Raw genomic sequence first — 25,972 nt, 5'->3', positions numbered from 1 at the left:
TGTGATAGTGAAACACCGCACACGATACGCACGACACGTGTTTTACTTCAGCGTTCCTGTTGCAAGGTTTACAAACGTCCATGATACAGACCAGATCCTGCACTGTAAGATTTCCATTTGTTCGTCAAACTGAAAGGAAATCTAGGGGAAAGAAACTTTTCAACGATTAGGACATTCACACGCCACTTCTCGAATGACTCGGTGACGCCGGCCAGTGTGGCCGTGCGGTTCTAGGCGCTTCAGTTTGGAACAGCGTGACCGCTACGGTCGCAGGTTCGAATCCTGCCTCAGGCATGGATGTGTGTGATGTCCTTAGGTTAGTTACGTTTAAGTAGTTCTAAGTTCTAGGGACTGATGACCTCAGATGTTGAGTCCCATAGTGCTCAGAGCCATTTGACTCGGTGACCAAGTAGCACATTTCTGCCATCGAATAACTGAACAGTTGGTACAAAAATCCGACCGTTCTTTCCAGACGCTTGGAGACTGTTGAATAATAGTGTCATTTTGAAATGCAATAGTATAGCATTTAACAAAAGTTACTTAGTCTATCATAATACACGGAGGTGAATAAAGTCATGGGATAGAGATATGCCCATTACAGATGGAAGCAGTACAGCGTACTCAAGGTATAAAAGGGCACTGCATAGGCGGAGCTATCATTTATGCTCAGGTGATTCACGTGAAAAGGTTTCCGACGTAATTATGGCCGCACGACGGGAGTTCACAGACTTTGTATGCAGAATGGTAGCTGAAGCTAGACGCATGGAACGTTCCAATTCGGAACTCGTTAGGGAATTCAATAACCCGAGATCCACGGTGTCAAGAGTATGCCGAGAATATCAAATGTCTGGCATTACGTCTCACAAAGGACAACACAGCGGCGTTAGGGGAGAGTCAACAGTGCTAACACACAAGCACCTTTGCGTGAAATAACGGCAGAAGTCAATGTGAAACGTACAACGAACGCACGGTACCTCTTTGGATAGTATTGCAGAATTTGGCGTTAATAGGTTATGGCAACAGACGACCGACGCGAGTGGTTTGCTAACAGGGTGACATCGCCTGCAGCGTCTATCCTAGGCTGTTGTCCCTATCAGTTGGACCCTAGAGGACTGGAAAACAGTGACCTGGTCAGGGGAGCCCGATTTCAGTTAGAGTTGATGGTACGACGCAATCCCGGCGAAACCGTCACCATGTTGTCAGCATGACACCGTGCAAACTGGTAGCGATTCTACAGTGGTGTGGTCAGTGTTAATATGGAATGGAATGTGTCCTCTGGTCCAAATGAACTGATCATTGACTGTAAATGGTTATATTCGACTATTTGGACCTCATGTTCCCAAACAACGACGAAATTTTTATGGATGGCAATGCGCCACAACTGTTCTCGGTTATGTTGGGGAAAATTCTGGATAATTCGAGCGAATGATTTGGTGACCCACTGAACGAACATTTATGGGACATAATCGATATCACAAGTTGTGCACTAAATCCAGCACTGGCAACAATTTCGCAATTAGGGATGGCTATACTGGTACCATGGCTCAATATTTGTGCAGGGGTCTACTTGTCGAGTCCACGCCACGTTGAGTTGTTGCACTTTTCTCTTCTCAGTGTAATATGCAACTTTCTGTTTAAAGTCTCCTCATGGAAATAATGCATGCTCAAGCTTAAGATTTTTATAGCAAGGATGTTCGAAGTCTGAAGGTAGTGGAATTGGGTAAATATTCAAGCATAGGAGTAGCAACACATCTGTACAACTTCGCCTCTCCTGTTGTCCGGCAGAGCCGGCCTTTGTGGCCGAGCGGTTCTAGGCGCTACAGTCTGGAACCGCCCGACCACTACGGTCGCAGGTTCGAATTCTGCCTCTGGCATGGATGTATGTAATGTCCTTAGGTTAGTTAGGTTTAAGTAGTTCTAAGTTCTAGGGGACTGATGACCACAGCAGTTAAGTCGCACAGTGATCAGAGCCATTTGAACCATTTTTTTGTCCGGCAGACTGGAGTCCCAACACACTATCTTCTCCTCCATCCTCGAGACCGCCATGTTCGCACTCACAGTTATTTAAATCTTATTCTGCCTTTCTAACCATAGAGCCCTCCGTTTGATTTTCCCTTCATTCTAATCCCAAAGTACCTTACTCCCCCCCCCACCACCCCCCACCCCGGGGAACGAAGGCTAATTGTTACCCTTTACGTACCAGGTGGCATCCCACTCATCTAACACATCCTGCTGATCAGTCCCTTCACTCATACACATCCCACATCTTTTTCGTTATAACATTGTTTCCGGTACTTCACACATCCCAATCCTTGCCCACAACACAACCAGAAGATCCCATCCAATTGTCTTTGTATTTAAATAAAATGTACAACACGTCATATTATTATAAATGTCACTAATTTTACCTTCTTAACTTTGCTATTAGGTAAATAATTAAGCAACAGATTTCAACAGAGAAAGACACATTTACTATTCATAAACTATGTGAAACTTTTCAACAAGCACGTACAAAGGATGGTAACTCGCCATTGCAGGAATTGGAAAATCGAAGAGCAGGACAAATTTTCAAGTAAGACAAGAGTAAAGTTTGTATTGGAATTTTTTTAATTTATGTATACAACATGTCGAGGCAATGGGTAAGTATATTAATTTTTTATACATATGACTTGGATTCATTCTATTACATATCTGTTTCCTGATGATATAACTGTGATTGCTGGTAGCGAGTATACTCTCCAAACATCTACCGATATTATATGCGCATCGCGTAGGTTATACAATCTGTAGTATCCTCAACGAAACGATTTTCGTGATCAGGAGCCAGATAATAATAAATGATCAGAGAAAGAGATGATAAACTCGTTCAACTTGCTAAGAAGTACTGTCTTATTCATGAAAAACAAACTAGTGAACAGCGGACAGAGAGACCGCTGTGAATCATGGACTGCACTGCTTCAACCACGTACTAGCGATGATGAAAATTCTTCCACCGACAGCCACAAAACAAGATGCGCCGTGGACGTCATATAGTTCCGAACCAGCAGTTAGACAATGGATAATATTCTTCTCGGGTGTGCAGCGGGATCATAACGTCATCTTGACACAATATTTCAGCGGTCCAACTGGCAGCCATCTTCAGATGAGAGTGCTGGTACACGATCTCGCTGGTACACGATCTCGCCGGAACTGAGATCGTGTACCAGCACTCTCACCTGAAGATGGCTGCCAGTTGTACCGCTGAAATATTGTGTCAAGATGACGTTATGATCCCGCTGGGCACCCGAGAAGAATATTATCAATTATTACGCCGGGAAAGCCTTCGGAATCCCAGCAGTTAGTTTCGTTCAGTGCCTGAAGCCAGCATTCCGACTTAACAATCATTATTTACAGAGAACTAATATCATTAAAGGTCTGCAATATAATTTTCAGTCATAGTAAATATTTCAAAGATTGCCACGAGGTAGCAAAGTACAGTACAAGATAGAAAAAAGCCACATGCCACGGAGGAATTATCCAAGTCGGACTGAAATCGGTAGATACGATGTGCGTATACAAACAAAGGATTACAGTATTAAAACAACTGGATGATTTATTCAAGAGAAAGACTTTTACAAATTGAGAGCGTCAGTAACTCGTTGGCCCACATCCGGCCCTAACTCGTTGGTACATCTCTGCCCCTTATACAAGCAGCTATTTGGTTTGGTATTGATTGGTGGAGTTGTTGGATGTCTTCCTGAAGAACAGCGTCCCAAGTTTTATCCAATTGGCGCATTAGTTCGACATAATGCTGTGATACTTCTAGGACCTTGCCCATAAGGCTCTAAATGTTCTTAATTGTAAAGAGATCTAGCGATCTTGCTGGCCAATATAGGATTTGGTGAGCACGAAGACAAGCAGTAGAAACTCTTGCCGCTTGCAGATGGGAATTATCTTGCTGAAACTTAAGCCCAGGATGGCTTGCTACGAATGGCAGCAAAAGATGGCGTAGAAAATTGTCGACTTAACTGCTGCGCTGTAAGGATGTGGCGTTTGACCATCAAAGAGGTCTCGCTGTGGAAATAAATGTCATCTCAGACTATCACTGCAAGTTGTCGGACCGTATTGCGGGCAACAGGATAGTATACCAATGCTGTCCGGGGCGTCTTTAGACACGGCTTCGTTGGTCACCGAAGCGGGACAGATCACTCAAGACCTGCTAAATTCAGTGAGACACCAGACCGAAAATACGTCTTGAGACGCCCCTGACAGCAGTGGACAATTCCTTCGTGGTGCATTGTTGCTGTTGCCTTTGAGTGTAAATTAAGATTCTATTGAATTACGTAGAGAACATCAAGTGCCATGTACCATACCGAACGAAAGTTAAATACTATACTGCAACGTACTCTTAGAGGTATTTATTACTGAGGTGTCAAATTTCTGTTTTAGTGACGCCCTGTCAAACAAGTGTTTAATTCGTAAGAGTACAGTCTGCCACCTTTAAAGGACTACTGCAGTAAAACACTTTTCTGCCACAAGGGACGTTTGGGCTGAAGTAATAGCAGCATTCAGTTACAAAATTCACGACAAACCACCAGAGCAGTCTTCCTCCTGCTTCAGAAACGTCACAGGCCCCTCCTACTTACTCTCGCCTGGTGCTCAGACGTCTTAAAGTATTCGACTTGGAGATTAGTAATATCCTTGCCATCTCGTCCGTCGTAGGATATTAAAGATTCCAGTGTTTTTGTGGCTGCCGTGTTACTGCAGTAGACTTACGTTCTAAGAGTAGTTAGTAAGTAAGCTAGTAGTACAGTAGAGTAGGAAGTGAAGCGGCCAGCCGGTTGTACCTGCTGCCACTACCTGAAAGACACAAGGCGCCTGCTGCACGCCCACGGCGTTGTCGGCCCAGCAGGACAGCGAGCCGTAGTCTAGGTCGGACTGCACCGTGTAGCGCAGCACAGACTCCGAGCCGTTGCTGGAGAAGCGCTCCGCCGACACCTCCATCGTCTCGCCGGAGTTGTTGAACTTCCAGCGGAAGGCGCGCGCCGGCGGATCGGCGTCCACGTGGCACGCGATGTCCAGCGTCTCCGAGCGTGACGCGCCCACCACCATGATGCGCTCCTGCTGGCACGTCGGCGCGTCTGCAACACCGCCACACCGCCACAGGTCGCATTACCCTCACAGATCAGGCTGAAAAACGTATCTTACTCTGTGGCCTCTAACCCAAAGCAGTTAAAAAGAAAAGGCACACGGTATGTGCATACTATTGAACTGTAGTGTTAGTGATTCAATTCATTCGTCACGGTCATCGGCGATCAGACTGCTCCCAGAAGGTCGGACTCTAGACCCTTTGCTTTGACACCAAATGTGCTGAGTTAAAGGTGAACAGTGTTTGCGATATTCGTTCTTGAGTACAAACCATGCCCAACCGACGTGTACGGACTCCAGCTGAACAGCTTCGCCCATTTGGACGAGGTCGTACTGTGTGCCTGCGGGATGCTGGATCGGTGTATAGACTGCCTGCTGCATGTGTTGGCTACAATGCATCGATGATGTGTCGCTGCTTTGAAGACCGTTCTGTAGAACATTCTCACATCCCTAGACCACGTTCTACACTACTGGCCATTAAAATTGCTACATCACGAAGATGACGTGCTACAGACGCGAAATTTAACCGACAAAAAGTAGATGCTGTGATATGCAAATGATTAGCTTTTCAGAGCATTCACACTAGTCTGGCGCCGGTGGCGACACATACAACGTACTGACATGAGGAAAGTGTGCGACCGATTTCTCATACACAAACAGCAATTCACGGGCGTTGCCTGGTGAAACGTCGCTGTGATGCATGCTGAAAGGAGGAGAAATGTGTACCATCACGTTTCCGACTTTGATAAAGGCCGGATTGTAACTTTCGGCGATTGCGGTTTATCGTATCGCGACATTGCTGCTTGCGTTGGTCGCGATCCAATGACCGTTAGCAGAATATGGAATCGGTTGGTTCAGGAGGGTAATACGGAACGCCGTGCTGGATCCCAACGGCCTCGTATCACTAGCAGTCGAGATGTCAGGCATCTTACCCGCACGGCTGTAACGGATCGTGCAGCCACGTCTCGATCCCTGAGTCAACTGATGGGGAGATTTACAAGACAATAACCATCTGCACGAACAGTTCGACGACGTTTGCAGTGGCATGGACTATCAGCTCGGAGACCATGGCTGCGGTTACCCTTGACGCTACATCACAGACAGGAGCGCCTGCAATGGTGTACTCAACGACGAACCTGGGTGCACGAATGGGAAAATGTCATTTTTTCGGATGAATCAAGGTTCTGTTTCCAGCATCCTGATGGTCGCATCCGTGTTTGGCGACATCGCGGTGAACGCACATTGGAAGCGTGTATTCGTCATCGCCATACTGGCGTATCACCCGGCGTGATGGTATGGGGTGCCATTGGTTACACGTTTCGGTCACCTCTTGTTCGCATTGACGGCACTTTGAACAGTGGACGTTACATTTCAGATGTTTTATGACCTGTGGTTCTACCCTTCATTCGATCCATGCGAAACCCTACATTTCAGCAGGATAATGCACGACCGCATGTTGCAGGTCTTGTACGGGTCTTTCTGGATACAGAAAATGGTCGACTGCTGCCCTGGCCAGCACATTCTCCACATCTCTCACCAACTGAAAACGTCTGGTCAATGGTGGCCGAGCAACTGGCTCGTCACAATACGCCAGTCACTACTGTTGATGAACCGTGGTATCGTGTTGAAGCTGCATGGGCAGCTGTACCTGTACAAGCCATCCAAGCTCTGTTTGACTCAATTCCCAGGGGTATCAAGGCCGTTATTACGGCCAGAGGTGATTGTTCTGTGCACTGATTTCTCATGATCTATGCACCCAGACTGCGTGTAAATTTAATCACATGTCAGGTCTAGTATAATATATTTGTCTATTGAATATCCGTTTATCTGGATTTCTTCTTGGTGTAGCAATTTTAATGGCCAGTAGTGTAAATATCCGCGTAGCACAGACGCTGTGCTATAGCTGATAGCACATCACCGCCAAACACGGATACTCTGGTGTCGTGAAAGAGTTGACTGGAGAGTGGAATGGCACCCTGTTGTTTCTAGTGAAGAGGCTATGTTGTTTCTGTATGCGAGTGATGAACTTACATGCTTGTGAGGTTCTTCTGATGAGCTGCCTATTAAAGAGCACATTCGCCCAGGACAAACAAGTCCCATCCCAGGATACATGATGTAGAGGGGGAAGGGGGTGGCATGAGTTACGAACTCACCGATAATCTGGCTTTCTACAGGTAAAGTAACCAGTGCCAGCTACATTGCACCGAATATTATCCCCGTGCTACTACCACTTCTTCGACAGGAAGGCGATGTGCTTTTTCAGCAGTACAATGTACGTCCACATACAGCTGCTGCGACGCAATGTGCTCTTCTTTGGTGGACAGCGACTGCCCTGGCCAACAAGATCACCAAATCTCTCGTTAATTGAACAGGCACGGGACATGATGAAGCGGGAACACTCGTTCTGCAGGTCCTGCAAGATCTATTGCCGATTTGCAACAAAAGGTGCAAGATGTTTGGGACAGTCTATCGGAGGACATTTATCATCGGTTGCATACAAGAAAACACGCCTGCGTTATCAATAGATGGGGGCACACTGTGTACTGATGTGAGTGTTTTGGCATCCTTTACTGTGCCACATACGTTTCAGTCGGTCTGAATTTGTTATAAAATACCCCTACAATCATGATCTACCTGTTGCCTCACGTGTGAACAAAATGATCTAGTCCTTGAGGACGTCGCAATTATTTTTCCGGCTGTGTACAAAAAAGATCATTTTCCAGGTACATACGAACGGAATGGTGTAATAATTGGGTTCTTACGCTATGTGTGTCTAAAGCACACTGTACACTGCTTTGAGTGAGTTGTCCAACTAAGCAGTGTTATTCCATCCACTAAGTGTGTCTACTGCAAACTGTTTTGGAGTAGTTGCGAGATGTTTTTCCACTGTCTTGTAACGTTATGAGCTCTTTTCGTGAAGAGAAGCATCCAGTACATGTTGTGGGAGGAAAAACTGGCCACCGCCACTTGTGTTGTCATGTGAAAGCTGTCTTCAAAGGCGACAATGGGGACGTAATTGCCTTCGTCGTCAAAACGCCGAAACACAGTGGAGTCAGCTGCAGCGGCTTGCGACGCAGCCTGCTCTCTCTTTCGGCCTAAAGTACGCTACTAAGGGCCTAGATACGAACTGTCAAACTAGATTACAATTGACATTTTATATAAAAATTAATAATAAAGACTTGAGGCACCTGGAGCATGAGACGGATTCTGATTGGCCAACAGAACCACTGGCTGGATCAGCATGCCAGCAGACGAAGGCTGCGAAGTTGTTAGTTAAAGGGACCTCGAGAGGAGCAGAAGGGCAGAAATACGCCACCAGGCTTGAGTGATTTACTTCGTTGATGAAGTGTGGCACACCAAACACTTTGCTCGTTTGGCATTTGTGTCTTTCCCTCAGTCATCAATTCGTGGCCTGGTTAATTATAGAAGAATGTATTAGCCTACGATACAATATGCGCTTCGTAATAGACAATCAAAAGCATATTTGTGTTCAGTGTACTTGACGTATGGGTCTTGAATGAGTAGAAATTTCTGTTTGAGTGCTTAAGCGCGATTGTAGCAATATGTACCCAATTAAGATGACTTTCATACTCATTTCCAGCTGGTTATCCAGTGGCGACCCTGGATTTTCAGCAATTCCTTCTGAAGATGTGCACGTACAATATGCAGAGTTTTGTGTTTGTCCGTTGTGCAGAAGGGCACAGAGATGACAGTTCCGAGTGTTTGGGTTGGAGACAGAAGTGTTAGGGCAATATAAAGTCCATCTCGGTCTCTAGTTTCCTAAGATGACGGAATTCTGCACGCACTGGCATTGCTATTTCACAGCGTTGACTTTATTAGTTTCTATGTGGATTTCCAATCGAGATACTGCCATAAAGACGCCGATACATCCAAACTTTTCGTCCCAGTTCGCATACAGCAAACTGTTTTGAATCAGTTGTCCAGTGGTGGTAGAGAGCTTTCCTTCCACTACGTGTCCCTAAGATGGCACTCATCAAATATAAGAAAGTCTCTCGCATCACGGTGCTTTACTATGCATCGCCTTGTTGGAGGCGCTATTCTACTTCGTTCCTCCAATTTTTGAACTGACATACTCAGCCAGATATAACGGCACCAACGATTTATCGTAGATTCCGAACCACGGTGCATCTCGGCCAGAGATGAAAGATGTGGTGACATATAAAAACCATCATATCGACTGGGGATCGAACCTAGGTATACAAACGGCAAACGATCTTCAATCAGTCGTACAGCTAATCTGAAGTGAGATTTTCTTCTATTTTATGTGCCTACGGAAACGTACCTTGAATTAGTTATCAAACAGAGTGATAGTGAGCTTTCTCTCCGTTAGGTGTGTCTCCTGCAAACTGTTTAGGATTTTAAAAAATGTGACATGCTTTCAGGCAAAAGCTACAGATCCTGCAGATAGAACATGAGAGGGATAAGGTAATGGTGTAGCTACGGTATGCCGGCATAAAATCGAACCAAATCGGTAGAACCTTGACTCGGAGTAATATTAAATGGATTTTTCAGTCACATGTGAGAGCGTGTGCCCTAGCAGGTACAGTGTAAGCTAAGTTAGGGCTTTGTAAACCAGATACCACACGTATTCCATGATAATAAAATAAGATTTACAGCAAACACACTGTGTGGGCAGTCGGAGGAAGGTGCTAGGAGCATAGGAGACACTACGAACGGAAGCAAACAACAAAAATCTACCGTTGCTGCAGAGGACTTTCTGAAACGTGAACAGATTAAAGTGTTACGACATACCTCGTAGCTTTGGTATTGCGCTCTAAGGAAGGCTGCTAAAATACGAGTGACCCACTACCTGATTAGTATAGTGCATTCATACTCTGTAAAGATAGGGACCCAGTAGTTCACAAACTCACAACGTCGGCCGAGAGCGACTTTCGTGTACTACGAGGAAGGCGTTAGCTCTAAGGCACCGGAGTTGGCACCCAGCATTCGGCGATCTCGCACCCTCTCCTGTGGTTTCTGTAAGATAAATTTTTGAGTGCATTCTACATCTACATCTACATCTAAATCGATACTCCGCAAGCCACCTGAGGGTGTGTGGCGGAGGGTACCTTGAATACCTCTATCGGTTCTCCCTTCTATTCCAATCTCGTATTGTTCGTGGAAAGAAGGATTGTCGGTATGCCTCTGTGTGGGCTCTAATCTCTCTGATTTTATCCTCATGGTCTCTTCGCGAGATATACGTAGGAGGGAGCAATATACTGCTTGACTCCTCGGTGAAGGTACACTCCTGGAAATTGAAATAAGAACACCGTGAATTCATTGTCCCAGGAAGGGGAAACTTTATTGACACATTCCTGGGGTCAGATACATCACATGATCACACTGACAGAACCACAGGCACATAGACACAGGCAACAGAGCATGCACAATGTCGGCACTAGTACAGTGTATATCCACCTTTCGCAGCAATGCAGGCTGCTATTCTCCCATGGAGACGATCGTAGAGATGCTGGATGTAGTCCTGTGGAACGGCTTGCCATGCCATTTCCACCTGGCGCCTCAGTTGGACCAGCGTTCGTGCTGGACGTGCAGACCGCGTGAGACGACGCTTCATCCAGTCCCAAACATGCTCAATGGGGGACAGATCCGGAGATCTTGCTGGCCAGGGTAGTTGACTTACACATTCTAGAGCACGTTGGGTGGCACGGGATACATGCGGACGTGCATTGTCCTGTTGGAACAGCAAGTTCCCTTGCCCGTCTAGGAATGGTAGAACGATGGGTTCGATGACGGTTTGGATGTACCGTGCACTATTCAGTGTCCCCTCGACGATCACCAGTGGTGTACGGCCAGTGTAGGAGATCGCTCCCCACACCATGATGCCGGGTGTTGGCCCTGTGTGCCTCGGTCGTATGCAGTCCTGATTGTGGCGCTCACCTGCACGGCGCCAAACACACATACGACCATCATCGGCACCAAGGCAGAAGCGACCCTCATCGCTGTAGACGACACGTCTCCATTCGTCCCTCCATTCACGCCTGTCGCGACACCACTGGAGGCGGGCTGCACGATGTTGGGGCGTGAGCGGAAGACGGCCTAACGGTGTGCGGGACCGTAGCCCAGCTTCATGGAGACGGTTGCGAATGGTCCCTGCCGATACCCCAGGAGCAACAGTGTCCCTAATTTGCTGGGAAGTGGCGGTGCGGTCCCCTACGGCACTGCGTAGGATCCTACGGTTTTGGCGTGCATCCGTGCGTCGCTGCGGTCCGGTCCCAGGTCGACGGGCACGTGCACCTTCCGCCGACCACTGGCGACAACATCGATGTACTGTGGAGACCTCACGCCCCACGTGTTGAGCAATTCGGCGGTACGTCCACCCGGCCTCCCGCATGCCCACTATACGCCCTCGCTCAAAGTCCGTCAACTGCACATACGGTTCACGTCCACGATGTCGCGGCATGCTACCAGTGTTAAAGACTGCGATGGAGCTCCGTATGCCACGGCAAACTGGCTGACACTGACGGCGGCGGTGCACAAATGCTGCGCAGCTAGCGCCATTCGACGGCCAACACCGCGGTTCCTGGTGTGTCCGCTGTGCCGTGCGTGTGATCATTGCTTGTACAGCCCTCTCGCAGTGTCCGGAGCAAGTATGGTGGGTCTGACACACCGGTGTCAATGTGTTCTTTTTTCCATTTCCAGGAGTGTATGTTCTCGAAACTTCAACAAAAGCCCGTACCGAGCTACTGAGCGTCTCTCCTGCAGAGTCTTCCACTGGAGTTTATCTATCATTTCCGTAACGCTTTCGCGATATTTAAATGATCCTGTAACGAAGCGCGCTGCTCTCCGTTGGTTCTTCTCTATCTCCTCCATCAACCCCATCTGCTACGGATCCCACACTGCTGAGCAGTATTCAAGCAGTGGGCAAACAAGCGTACTGTAACCTACTTCCTTTGTTTTCGGATTGCATTTCCTTAGGATTCTTACAAAGAATCTCAGTCTGGCATCTGCCTTACCGACGATCAGCTTTATGTCATCATTCCATTTTAAATCACTCCTAATGCGTACTCCCAGATAATTTATGAAATTAACTGCTCCCAACACAGACCAATCATGCTAAAGTTTAGACCAGTAATACTGCCACAAAAAGTACCCTTTAAAAGACGTTTTAACTTCAAAAGGGCCAACTGGAAAAAATTTGCGGACACCTTAGACATGGAAATCGTAAATTTACCATCAAACACTGAAAACTACGGAAAGTTCGTCCAAGCTGTTAAAAGATCAGCAAGACTCAGCATACCTAGAGGCTGCAGAACACTCTACATTCCTGGAGTTTCCAACGACATGAAACAAATATATACCTGGAGCAGTACAGCATGGACCCTTTCAGTGAAGAAACCATAAAACTTGGGGATCAGCTAATTGAAACTATAAGCAAAGACAGACAAGAGTCCTGGAAACATACGTTGGAGAGTCTTGACATGAACCACAGTAGCAGAAGAGCTTGGAACCTCATAAAGCGATTGTCCAGCGACCCGGCAGCCCCCAAGGATCAGGTTTCCGTAACAGCTAACCAAATCGCACATCAGCTCCTTTTGAATGGTAAACCAACCAGGAACAGTAAGACTGCCACCTCATATAAGAGGCCACAAGTGACTGAAATACCACCTGAGCCATACTTCACTTCAACAGAACTGGAAGCTGCTATCAGTTCCTTGAAACCCAGGAACGCCGCGGGTCCCGACGACGTCATTAATGAATTTATACAGAACCTAGGGCCCATAGCTAAGGAATGGCTTTTAGAACTCTATAATCTCTGCTGGTCAAACAAGACGATACCTAAGCTATGGTTGAAGGCCAAGGTAGTAGCTATCCCAAAGCCAGGTAAACCAAGAGATGATGCTAAGAACTATCGTCCAATATCGCTGCTGTGCTGCCCTTTCAAGCTATATGAACGTCTTATCTTGAATAAAATAGCACCACAACTAGAAAGGCAAATCATTCTACAACAAGCAGGATTCAGACCAGGTAAATCTTGCACTGCCCAGGTCATCTGCCTAACACAATACATAGAGGACGGTTTTGAGAAGGGAGAAAAAACTGGCGTGGTGTTTGTCGACTTATCAGCAGCTTACGACACGATAAACCACAAAATCCTTCTGGGAAAAATTTTCAAAATGACGGGAAACTACCACCTTACTGAAGTTGTGAGATCACTGATCTCCAACAGAAGATACTATGTGGAATTTCAAGAACAAAGATGTCGCTGGAGGAACCAGAAGAACGGGCTCCCACAAGGTAGTGTTTTGTCCCCCCTACTTTTTAATCTGTATACAAATGACCAACCAGTTGGACCGACGACAAGAAGCTTTATCTATGCTGATGATGTAGCCATTGCATGCCAATCTAGATTAATCAAACAGATTGAGAGAAACCTAACAGATGCCTTAGAAGAACTAACTGAATATTACAACGGGAACCAGCTTCGACCTAATCCAGCAAAGACGCAGACTTATTTCATCTAAACAACAAAGAAGCAAACAGGGAATTACAATTGGAATGGAACTCAGTTAAACTTCAAAACTGCCCAAACCCAGTTTATCTTGGAGTCACGTTAGATCGAACATTGTCTTACACGAAACACGTAGAGAAAACTAGAGCGAAAGTCAACACACGGAACGGCATAATCCGTAAACTTACCAACTCACACTGGGGAGCAAACCCTGAAATTCTACGTGCATCATCCCTGGCATTGTGTTTTGCTCCAGCTGAATATGTATGCCCCGTCTGGAGAAGATCGACACATGCTCAGAAGCTAGACGCAGCACTGAATGCCTCATGTCGATTAATCACGGGATGCCTGAAGCCTACAAACCGTGATCTCCTTTATATGTGTTCTGGAATAGCCCCCCCACAGATCAGACGGCAAACGTTGGCGATGGCCGAACGAAGCAGGCAGTGCGAAGATAGAAGACATCTCCTGTACGCACATCAGCCAGCGGAGGCAAGACTTTAGGAAAGACTTCATAAAAGTTGAACGTCCACTAACCGAAAGTCAGTCTACAACTAGAGAATCAATGTGGAAACAGATATTGGATAAAGGCAGTCTGAAAATTTGGAACATTAAAGACAAACTTCCTGCTGGATCACAATTGGAATGGAGAGTCTGGAAGAGCCTAAATAGACTTAGATGTCAAATGGGAAGATCACAGGATAACCTTATCAAGTGGGGATACGCCGAAGAAGAGCCCTGCCAATGTGGAGGAAAACAAACCATGACACACCTGCTGACCTGTCCATCTTTGCTGGCCCCATGCACTCTCCAAGACCTGTGGTTGGCCAACGACGCTGCAGTGAAGCGTGCCGAACACTGGAGAGAGATATGAGCCTTGCTTTAGACAATAATGACGACTTATAATATGTGAAGATCATGAATGTATATATGAATGAATAACTATCATTTACTTGTATTTGTAATCTAGCATATATAGCGTATTAATTAATTACAGATGTAGCTCAGACACGATTAAATAAATAAACTACTTCCAGTTGCTGACCTGCTATATTGTAGCTAAATGATAAGGGATCTTTCTTTCTATGTATTCGCAGCACATTACACTTGTCTACATTGAGATTCGATTGCCATTCCCTGCACCATGCGTCAATTCGCTGCAGATTCTCCTGCATTTCACCTCCTGCATTTCATCTCCTGCATTTCACCTCCTGCATTTCAGTACAATTTTCCATTGTTACGACCTCTCGATATACCACAGCATCATCTGCAAAAAGCCTCAGTGAACTTCCGATGTCATCCACAAGGTCATTTATGTATATTGTGAATAGCAACAGTCCTACGACACTCTCCTGCGGCACACCTGAAATCACTCTTACTTCGGAGGACTCCTCTCCATTGAGAATGACATGCTGCGTTCTTTTATCTAGGAACCCTTCAATCCAATCACACAATTGGTCTGATAGCCCATATGCTCTTACTTTGTTCATTAAACGACTGTGGGGAACTGTATCGAACGCCTTGCGGAAATCAAGAAACACGGCATCTACCTGGGAACCCGTGTCCATGGCCCTCTGAGTCTCGTGGATGAATAGTGTGAGCTGGGTTTCACACGATCGTCGTTTTCGAAACCCATGCTGATTCCTACAGAGTAGATTTCTAGTCTCCAGAAAAGTCATTATACTCGAACATAATGCGTGTTTTAAAATTGTACAACTGATAGACGTTAGAGATATAGGTCTATAGTTCTGCACGTTTGTTCGGCGTCCCTTCTTGAAAACGGGGATGACCTGTGCCCTTTTGCAATCCTTTGGAACGCTACGCTCTTCTAGAGACCTACGGTACACCGCTGCAAGAAGGGGGGCAAGTTCCTTCGCGTACTCTGTGTAAAATCGAACTGGTATCCCATCAGGTCCGGCGGCCTTTCCTCTTTTGAGCGATTTTAATTGTTTCTCTATCCCTCTGTCGTCTATTTCGATATCTACCATTTTGTCATCTGTCTTCGAGAATCGGCGTCACGTCGCTAGTGAAACATCAGTTGACAGTCCTCTCCGAATTTCCACAATTAACCCTTTTGGTACGTACACGGATGTCTTTTTATCAATGACGAAAGGAACCTAGAAAGAGAATTACAGGCACACATAAAGCAGTGAGCCACCACCTTAACAACTCCGGCCAGTTCCAAGTACCTCTCGAACCAGCTAAAGCAAATGCTAATATGGTTAGTGATTATCAAATACAGAGATTTAATAAAAAAAAATCTGTACGCCCATGTGTGCGTTTTTATTCATCTATTCCGGGAACTTTCCGTACGAACTTGTGTATTTTCGAGCCGGAGTATGAATGCAAAGTACTTTGCAGGGCAACCAAATCACGGAACGCCCTTACCTGGAAGCAGGAGTACCAGAAGGCCCTCTATAACGGGAACAAGAGAGCCGACGAATCAGCGGGAATTTAGCCGCCACTTCAGACAACCCTCATTGTGAGACGAGTGGTAATGTTGCGCTGCGAGCAGACTCGGCTGGCTCGGGTTAATTGCCACTCACCACGGCAGCTCTGCACACGGAGCCGCTGCGGACGGAACCAGTGCTCGGAACTTACTAACTGGCCGGCGAATGAGCTCCATACTAATTCTGAGTGATTGTCCGGAGAACGAACTACGGACACTTCTGTATATCCAAAGAGGTAGCATGCAGAGAAATGAGTTAGCCGTACGTTTAATAAATTGTACGTGGAAATTAACTAAAGCAGTAAACCATAAAAGCAATCTTTGTTGCTATATGAAACTGTAAAAGTCCTATTTTACCGCCATTTCCCTGAAATTGCTAGTTCTATGCTGACTCCAGTGGGTAGCTAGACCCATCATGTCTCCGTCTTTACTGATAACGCAAGAACGTCATCCGGTGAACGAAAATCCTACATCCACAGGGGAACTCGGTGCATAACGGGATAGCGGGGCACAATGGGAAATTGCTCTTTTCTAGACTGGACAGTGCTGCAACCTTTTGTACGGGCATGTAATTATTTCTCCGAATGGAAGAGAAGTCAGGGCAGCCATTCTGATTTAGTTTGAAGTGCGAGATCTAAGTGAATTGTTGTCCGTCACGTTACCGCTCGCATTGTTCTAACGTTTGATGAATTTCAACGCCCGGTAAGCTGTTAATTGTATACCGTAAAATGACACATTCCCTTAAAGTGCATGGCATTTGTTATACTTTAATTATTTAATGTGTTTAAATACGTCAGTTATTACACTCCGTAAAAGTTGTTAACCTCAAAAGCGTTCCTGGGGCGGAACGCGATGGGGCGGAATGGGCTAGTGTCCCGTTCTGCCCCGTCATATTTTGATGCAAGTAGAAAGCAAGCAATATTCTTTCTTCTTTCCCCCTTGCTGTTGCATACGGTGCGAACGTACATGAAAAAGACTGATAGACAGTAATGGGGCGTAAAAGCGATGAAAATAGCAGTTTCAGCCGTTTCATCTTCCCAAATGGGATTTTTAAAAGCATCTAAGCAGTTCAACGTACCGAAATCAACATTGGAAAGATATGTGCGTAAAGCTACGAGTAATCCTGGCTACATAATTGACATATCAGATGGGAAATTTAAACAGGTGTTCACCGCAGAACAAGAACATGAGCTGGTAACATAGCTCAAGTCAATGGAAATCAGACGTTTTGGTCTAACAATCAAAGACCTCCGATCACTAACCTATCAAGTAGGCGAAATAAATGGCTTACCACACAGATTTGCAAACAAACGTGTCTAGCTGCACAAGACTGGGTTAAAGGATTTATTACGAAGCATCCTACACTGTCTATTCGCAACCCAGAAAATACTTCTGGTGCTCGGGCAATGGGATTAAACAAAGTAACAGTTTCACAGTTTAACTCTCTTCTCAATAATGTTATTGATAAGTACAAGCTGACTATTGACAAAATATTCAACTGTGATGAAAGTGGCTTGACAGTTAATCCTAAAATTCAGTCGAAAATAATAGCACTTAAGGGGAAAAGGCAAGTAGGAGTGGTAATATCTTCAGAACGTGGAGAAACCGTTACAGCAGTCATCTGAATGGCTGAATCTTGGTTATACATGCCGCGCATGCTTATCTTTCCAAGGAAGAAGAAGAAACAAGAATTTGAGCTTGGATTGCCTCCAGGAGGCTTATTATTTCTAGTATGGTTTAGAAAGTTTGTGGGATTTTCTAAGGCCACGAAAGAATCACCTCTGCTTCTAATTGTTCATGTACATTCAACTCACACTAAAAACCTGGAGCTGCTTGATATGGCTAGAGATAATGGTGTAGTCCTCCTTCGTTTACCGCCACACACTTCACATAAATTAAACCTCTGGACGTTACGTTTTTCAATCCCCTGAGTTGTTATTACAGTGAAGAGATAAAGAAAATGGCTACGGAGCCATCCACGAAAAGTTGTCACTTTTTTCCAAATATCATCGCTATTTGGGGCCGCATTTTCACGTCCTGCAACGATGCTGACGGCTAGAAATGGATTCAATAGAACTGGAATATGGCCGTCGGACCTGAATGTGTTTTCAGACTCACACTACATCCAATCAGCGCCAACAGATATTCAGTTCGAAAACTGCCAAAGTCCGACTGCAAACTCTACAGATGAAAAATCTAACACATTGATTACAGGCTCTCCAGTGTCTACTGAAACTGCCACTAATAGGCCTACGACTAAGACTGACCAAGGCTCAATCATTGACCCCCAGCCTGGATGTTCATGGATGCCAGACTCTCCCAACCAGTGTTCACCGAAAAACTCAGTTTTCCAGATATCGCCCGAGGCTGTCATTCCAATCCCACTAATCTGTCAAAATACTCGGCGGACTACAAGACGAAAAGGAAAAACCGCCGTCTTAACAAATTCTTCTTATAAGAAGGAACTGCATAATGCTGTCGCACGTAAAGTAGGCCTACAGAAAGGAGGAGGGTACACAAATATGAACACTGTCAGGACAGAGACGTAAGGTGCAATGCAACTTAAGGCAAAAGTATCAAACTGTAAACCAAAACAGAGGACATCAAAGACCTTAAGAAAAATAAAAGGAAGAAGATGATGGTGAAGAGAGAATCATAGAGAGAGGATGCTGAGTGTCTCTACCGTGGGGACTTCTACTCCGTTCCTAATGAGGGCTGGGTCCCATGCCAGAGGTGTTTCAAGTGGGCACACAATTCATGTGCTGGAATAGACAGTGAAGATGAAGAGGAAATCCTGATTTGTGACTATTGTCGAAAGGACTAGTAGTTAGTGGCGTGGTGGTTATTAAGCATTTTACATTTTTCAGAATGACATTAAAATCTTTTCTTAATTTCAATAATGACTTTTCAATTGTTTAAATTACGCTTTCCTTAGTCTGAATTGCCTTTTATCAACATTTTGTCATAGTTTAATACGATATTCGTAATTCAAATACAACGTTTATGCAATAATTTAACAAAAAATAACTTATCCCATTCTGCCCCGTGGGTGGGTCGGAACGGGAAAGATGCAAGACTTTCTCTGAAAAATTGTAAAAAATGCAAAATGTATAGTTTTAAGTGAGTTTAACATAAGGAACATTAGGTTATAATACAAGATGTCTTTTTACCACTTTAAGAAGTGTTTCCTTGTGTTCCCTTATTTTATACAAATTGTTAAACATTAAGTATCCCGTTGCGCCCCGAGTTCCCCTACCATTGTATTCCTAGATCTTCAACGCAAAATTACATAGTTATACTTCCACTGTCATTCATTCCGTAAAGCACGGATACATACCACCAATTGCTCCCCTATCAGTCCTTAAATTTATTTATTTGCTCGTTTTGCTGTAGGACCACATTGGAACCAAGTAATGTACCCTTAAAATAAGTAAATATTGAAATTAATTAATAACAAAGACTACAAGGAGCAATAATGTAACGGGTAGATAACGGAGATGATGAAGTGCATGGCCGTCTGTTGTCGGATCTAACATTCCGCCAGCCCAGTGATACAGAGCACACGTGGTCAGTGGCAGCGATAATTGCATTGCAGATAGCTCTACTTTCGGCCGCTGCGGATTGCGACAAAAACGTCAGATAGAGATGGAAATACATACACGACCCGGAGGGTGAATCATCAGTTTGTACCTCCTAACTGAAGTCTTCTTAATGGCAATTTACTAGACAAATTTAACCTAGCCTTTCTCTACCTGGATTCTGAGTGGGAACTCTGAACGTGTGTTCTTAAACGATTCTGGCTTTGTTCATCGTTACTCATTTTGGCGCACATTACTTGCAGTCATATTGATCGCTCTGTGTCGTGTTTCTGTTGTCAATTTAGGATTTATCTTGGTATCCAGTAGCTACGTGAACCGCAGAAAAATGGTTCAAATGGCCCTGAGCACTATGGGACTCAACATCTGTGGTCATAAGTCCCCTAGAACTTAGAACTACTTAAACCTAACCAACCTAAGGACATCACACACATCCATGCCCGAAGCAGGATTCGAACCTGCGACCGTAGCAGTCACGCGGTTCTTGACTGAGCGCCTAGAGCCGCTAGACCACCGCGGCCGGCGTGAATCGCAGACATAGCCTGCCTAGTTTTTCAGGCCACTACACAAAAGACGAGACGGAGAACGCAAACCGTTCTATCACACTAGGATATCATGAGTGCAATGGTTCTTGCTTTATCAGGGACAACTTTGGTGCAACTGCGACAACAACAGGAACAACATCATTAACAGTGACGTAGGTGAATAACAGGCAAATGGAAAAGGCGGCGTTGGCTATTATTTACGACACAAAAATTAATGTTTTCTTACGAGGAACTAAACCCCGCTTGGCCATTGTCCACAATGTACAAATTTCGCGTTTTAACGGTCGAGCGAACCAACACGGTAAGACACCACAACTGTTAAAAGACGTAAAGAAACCCACTGCCATACCACTGCTCAAAACGCCAGTGTTGAAGTGTACATTATCATCAGGAGTTGGATAGTGTGATATTCCTGGGTGTGGCCGCCAGTATTTTATTTTGCTAGAAGCTCGCCTTGATGCAGCTTGATACACGTGAAGTGGTATATCGTACAACAGTGGAGTGAGGTACAACCGATAGATGGTATAGCATGTAACAGTGGGAGAGTCCGCCAACTGTACTGAACTTGCTTCTGCCCGGTCGGCACGTTCGGGTGCTAGGCGTCAAAAAGCCTAACTTTTCTTATTAATTATTTATATACTTTTCATTATATTTAACCCAGTTTTCAGTAGGACAATCTCTCATGGATACCCTACGAGTCTATAGTTCTTGTTTATTAAATTTAACTACTTTTGAGAAACATAAGAGTGACGTTATTGCAACGAAGTGCTTCGGACGCCTTCGGGTAGCTTTAGCGAGCCTGGGAGACGAAGTACTTTTGCTGCGCTGTTTCTGGCGTTCTAGAGGGACGGACATGTCGTACTCTGTATCGGAAGTTGGATGGAAAAGTTACCGTAGAATTAAGAATACTATGTCGAGTGTTGTAAAAGACAGTATAAAATGTGTGAATATTTAAGTAACAACCGAACAGGCTACATTCATGAGAAGTGTAGCCTACCATCACTGTCAGTACTACAGATCTTGCCCTCTGCAAGTGATGCAAGTGACATCCCATAAAGAGCAGAATCACAGGTTCGAGATGACAGCATAGCAGCCTCCGCCGACTGACGAGCTGTCTTCTGCGCTGGGGACACAACTTTAGAAGACGACAGGTTGGTGGAAAGAATGGTTAGAGACTCCTATTCAGTCTCTCCAGATGTCTCCAGATCTGACTTCCAAAATGACACATAATATAATAGGCAAGAGACACTTTATTTCCTGTTTGATGAAAACAATAGGAACACGCTGCCCTCTGACAGCCTGGGAGATAACTAGAATAATAGACCCAACGCTCCAGAAAATAGTAAGTACGCTGTGCGTGTATCGGTCGACCAGGAAACTGCAATATGGCCCTAGTTACAGACGAGCCACAAACATAACACTGAACAGGGGGGTACTACAGTTGGCTACAGGAAAGTCCAGGTATGTGATTAACAGCATCACATCATCAATCTATTACACGAGAGGATGAAGGCATCGCTTATAAAGGAGGTTACAAAAATCAAAGGCTAGTGATACGCACATATACAGATGGTGGTAGTGTAGCGTACACGAGATATAAGAGGGTAGTTCACTGGCGGGGGAAAGGTTTCCGACGTGATTGCAGTTGCATGATGGGAATTAACAGACTTTGAACGCGAAATATTACTTGGAGCTGGACGCACAGGACAAACAATTTCAGAAATTGTTACGGAGTTCATTATTCCGAGGTCCATAGCGTCAAGAGTGTGCTGAGAATATCACATTTAAGGCATTACCTCTCGCCAAGGATAACGCAGTGGCCGCCAGTCTTCATTTAGCTGCCGAGAGCAGCAGGGTTTGCGTAGAGATCTCACTGCTAACAGACAAGCAACACTGCGTGAAATAACCGCAGATGTCAACGTGGAACGTACTACGAACGTATCCGTTAGTACAGTCAGGCAAAACATGGCGTTAATGGACTGTGGATGCAGACGATTGACGCAAGTGCCTTTGCCAACACATGACATGGCCTGCAGCGCCTCTCCTGGCCTAGTGACCATATCTGTTGAATCCTAGACGACTGGAAAACCGTGCGCTAAGGATGGTTCAAATGGCTCTGAGCACTTAACATCTGTGGTCATCAGTCCCCTAGAACTTGGAACTACTTAAACCTAACTGATCTAAGGACGTCACACACATCCATGCCCGAGGCAGGATTCGAACCAGCGACCGTAGCGGTCACGCGGTTCCAGACTGAAGCGCCTAGAACCGCACGGCCACACCGGCCGGCTGCGCTAGGGACCATAACACGTTAATTGGTAAGAGCTGGTGATAGGGGTCGAGTGTGGCGCAGACCCATTTCATAATGGTGTGGCCTGTCTCTATATGGAATGGACTCGGTCCTTTCGATGTTCGGGACCTTGGTGACCATTTCCAGCCATTCGTGGAGGTCATCCAAAACAACGATGGAATTTTTGTGGGTGACAATGCACCATGTCAGCGGACCTCAATTCTTCGCGGTCGGTTTGAAGAACATTGGAAAGTTCCAACGTATCGCCCGACATGAATCCCATCGCAAGTTTATGGAACATAATCGAAGGGTCAGTTTGTGCACAAAACGCTGCACCGGCTACATTTGCGCAATTTTGGATGGCTACAGAGGTGACATGGCTCAATATTTCTGCAGGGGACTTGATGACACCGTCCCAAGTCGAGTTGCTGCACTACGCCAGGCAAAAGAGATCCGACGTTAGATGATCTTTGGATTTTGTCCCCACAGTGTATTGGTCGGACATTGACGACAATACTGTAAGTGCGGTCTACACCAGTCAAGTATGTGCGAGAAACTAGTCGCGGTCACCCATAATGTTTGCCCCTAGCCTACTCTCAGTTGGTCATGTTTACCGGGTCTACATTGACTTTCCAAGCCCATCCACTTGAAACGCTCCCTACCCATACGTCACCCTGATGACCTCAGCGACGTCAGCTGCTAAAATGGAGTCTAACAACGATCTTCGCCGTAGAGATAGCACCACAAAACATCATATCCGATATTGGCCCAGTGTTTTCAAAGGCGATGACATAACACATCTGACCACTGCTTTTCATCCTGCGTCGAACTCAGATGTTGAACAGCTGCCCAGAATTTTGAACACCCAAAAGTACACAATTCAGCAAGCCCTGGACACTTACTGTCTTCGTATAAAGCCGAGATACTGCACTGAGGCATTAAATTCCCCACTAATTTTCTGCGTTTGACTCAGCGAGCCACGGTGTCGTGGTCACGTTTGTGCTCCCTTTCATTTTACGTCATACCTCGAAAACTAACGGACTCAATGAAATACTTTCTACTTCTTTAATAAATACAAAACGTGCTCAGCCACAGGTTTTTCCAATGTTGTGTATCGCCTTGTGTTTCATGTGTATAACCTTATTTTTTCAAGAAATTTTGTTGGAATTTAACTCGTAACAAGTATAGAGGTTTCAAAACCTCTGTCTTCTACAAAAATTATGTATCATCTCTGAAATTCACTCGTGGTATAAATTTCAGTCTGTTTCCCCTGTGCCCCTCTTTGGAGTACTTTCGCCGCACATCATAACGCACGAAGTCGGTTTCCAGTAGGGCTTTGTAGCATATACTGTATTCAAACATTATGAATCACCTCGAAGGGAACGATCTATTGATACATAATCAACATGGTTTCAGAAAACATCGTTCTTCTGCAACGCAGCTAGCTCTTTATTCGCACGAAGTAATGGCCGCTATCGACAGGGGATCTTGATTCCGTATTTCTAGATTTCCGGGAAGCTATTGACACCGTTCCTCACAAGCGACTTCTAATCAAGCTGCGGGCCTATGGGGCGTCGCCTCAGTTGTGCGACTGGATTCGTGATTTCCTGTCAGGAAGGTCGCAGTTCGTAGTAATAGACGGCAAATCACCTAGCGCCTCAGTTGGACCAGCGTTCGTGCTGGACGTGCAGACCGCGTGAGACGACGCTGCATCCAGTCCCAAACATGCTCAATGGGGGACAGATCCGGAGATCTTGCAGGCCAGGGTAGTTGACTTACACCTTCTAGAGCACGTTGGGTGGCACGGGATACATGCGGACGTGCATTGTCCTGTTGGAACAGCAAGTTCCCTTGCCGGTCTAGGAATGGTAGAACGATGGGTTCGATGACGGTTTGGATGTACCGTGCACTATTCAGTGTCCCCTCGACGATCACCAGTGGTGTACGGCCAGTGTAGGAGATCGCTCCCCACACCATGATGCCGGGTGTTGGCCCTGTGTGCCTCGGTCGTATGCAGTCCTGATTGTGGCGCTCACCTGCACGGCACCAAACACGCATACGACCATCATTGGCACCAAGGCAGAAGCGACTCTCATCGCTGAAGACGACACGTCTCCATTCGTCCCTCCATTCACGCCTGTCGCGACACCACTGGAGGCGGGCTGCACGATGTTGGGGCGTGAGCGGAAGACGGCCTAACGGTGTGCGGGACCGTAGCCCAGCTTCATGGAGACGGTTGCGAATGGTCCTCGCCGATACCCCAGGAGCCACAGTGTCCCTAATTTGCTGGGAAGTGACGGTGCGGTCCCCTACGGCACTGCGTAGGATCCTACGGTCTTGGCGTGCATCCGTGCGTCGCTGCGGTCCGGTCCCAGGTCGACGGGCACGTGCACCTTCCGCCGACCACTGGCGACAACATCGATGTACTGTGGAGACCTCACGCCCCACGTGTTGAGCAATTCGGCGGTACGTCCACCCGGCCTCCCGCATGCCCACTATACGCCCTCGCTCAAAGTCCGTCAACTGCTCATACGGTTCACGTCCACGCTGTCGCGGCATGCTACCAGTGTTAAAGACTGCGATGGAGCTCCGTATGCCACGGCAAACTGGCTGACACTGACGGCGGCGGTGCACAAATGCTGCGCAGCTAGCGCCATTCGACGGCCAACACCGCGGTTCCTGGTGTGTCCGCTGTGCCGTGCGTGTGATCATTGCTTGTACAGCCCTCTCGCAGTGTCCGGAGCAGGTATGGTGGGTCTGACACACCGGTGTCAATGTGTTCTTTTTTCCATTTCCAGGAGTGTATATAAATGACCTGGGTGACAATCTGGACAGTTCTCTTAGGTTGTTAGCAGGTGATGCTGTAATTTACCTTCCAGTAAGGTCATCCGAAGACCAGTATCAGTTGCAAAGCGATTTAGAAAAGATTGCTGTATGGTGTGGCAGGTGGCAGTTGACGCTAAATAACGAAAAGTGTGAGGTTATCCACATGACTTCCAAAAGAAATCCTTGGAATTCCATTACTCGATAAATAGTACAATTCTCAAGGCTATCAATTGAACTACGTACCTGGGTGTTAAAATTACGAACAACTTTAGTTGGAAAGATTGGAAAGACCACATGGATAATATTGTGGAGAAGGCGAGCCAAAGGTTGCGTTTCATTGGCAGGACAGTTAGAAGATGCAAAAAGTTCACTAAAGAGACAGCTTACACTACACTCGTTCGTCCTCTGTTAGAATATTGCTGCACGGTGTGGGATCCTTACCAGGTGGGATTGACGGAGGACATCGAAAGGGTGCAAAAAAAGGGCAGCTGATTTTGTATTATCACGTAATAGGGAAGAGAGTGTGGCAGATATGATACGCGAGTTGGGATGGAAGTCATTAAAGCAAAGACGTTTTTCGTCGCAGCGAGATCTATTTACAAAATGTCAGTCACCAACTTTCTCTTCCGAATGCGAAAATATTTGGTT

At 45.9% G+C, this 25,972-nt stretch overlaps 1 protein-coding gene across 1 annotated transcript in view; it reads right to left on the bottom strand.

The window, feature by feature from the left end:
* The window catches only part of LOC126204242 (hemicentin-2-like), a 308,103-nt gene that overhangs the window by 71,510 nt on the left and 210,621 nt on the right, over nt 1-25,972 (bottom strand). Inside the window, exon 7 of the mRNA XM_049938636.1 lies at nt 4,827-5,120. Within this exon, the coding sequence (XP_049794593.1) occupies nt 4,827-5,120 (294 nt within the window). The remainder of the gene's footprint in view (nt 1-4,826; nt 5,121-25,972) is intronic.

Source organism: Schistocerca nitens, chromosome 9 (assembly GCF_023898315.1).
Source record: "Schistocerca nitens isolate TAMUIC-IGC-003100 chromosome 9, iqSchNite1.1, whole genome shotgun sequence".
Taxonomy (NCBI): domain Eukaryota; kingdom Metazoa; phylum Arthropoda; class Insecta; order Orthoptera; family Acrididae; genus Schistocerca; species Schistocerca nitens.
Note: the sequence above shows the minus strand (reverse complement) of the source record. Positions and strands in the feature narration are given on the sequence as shown.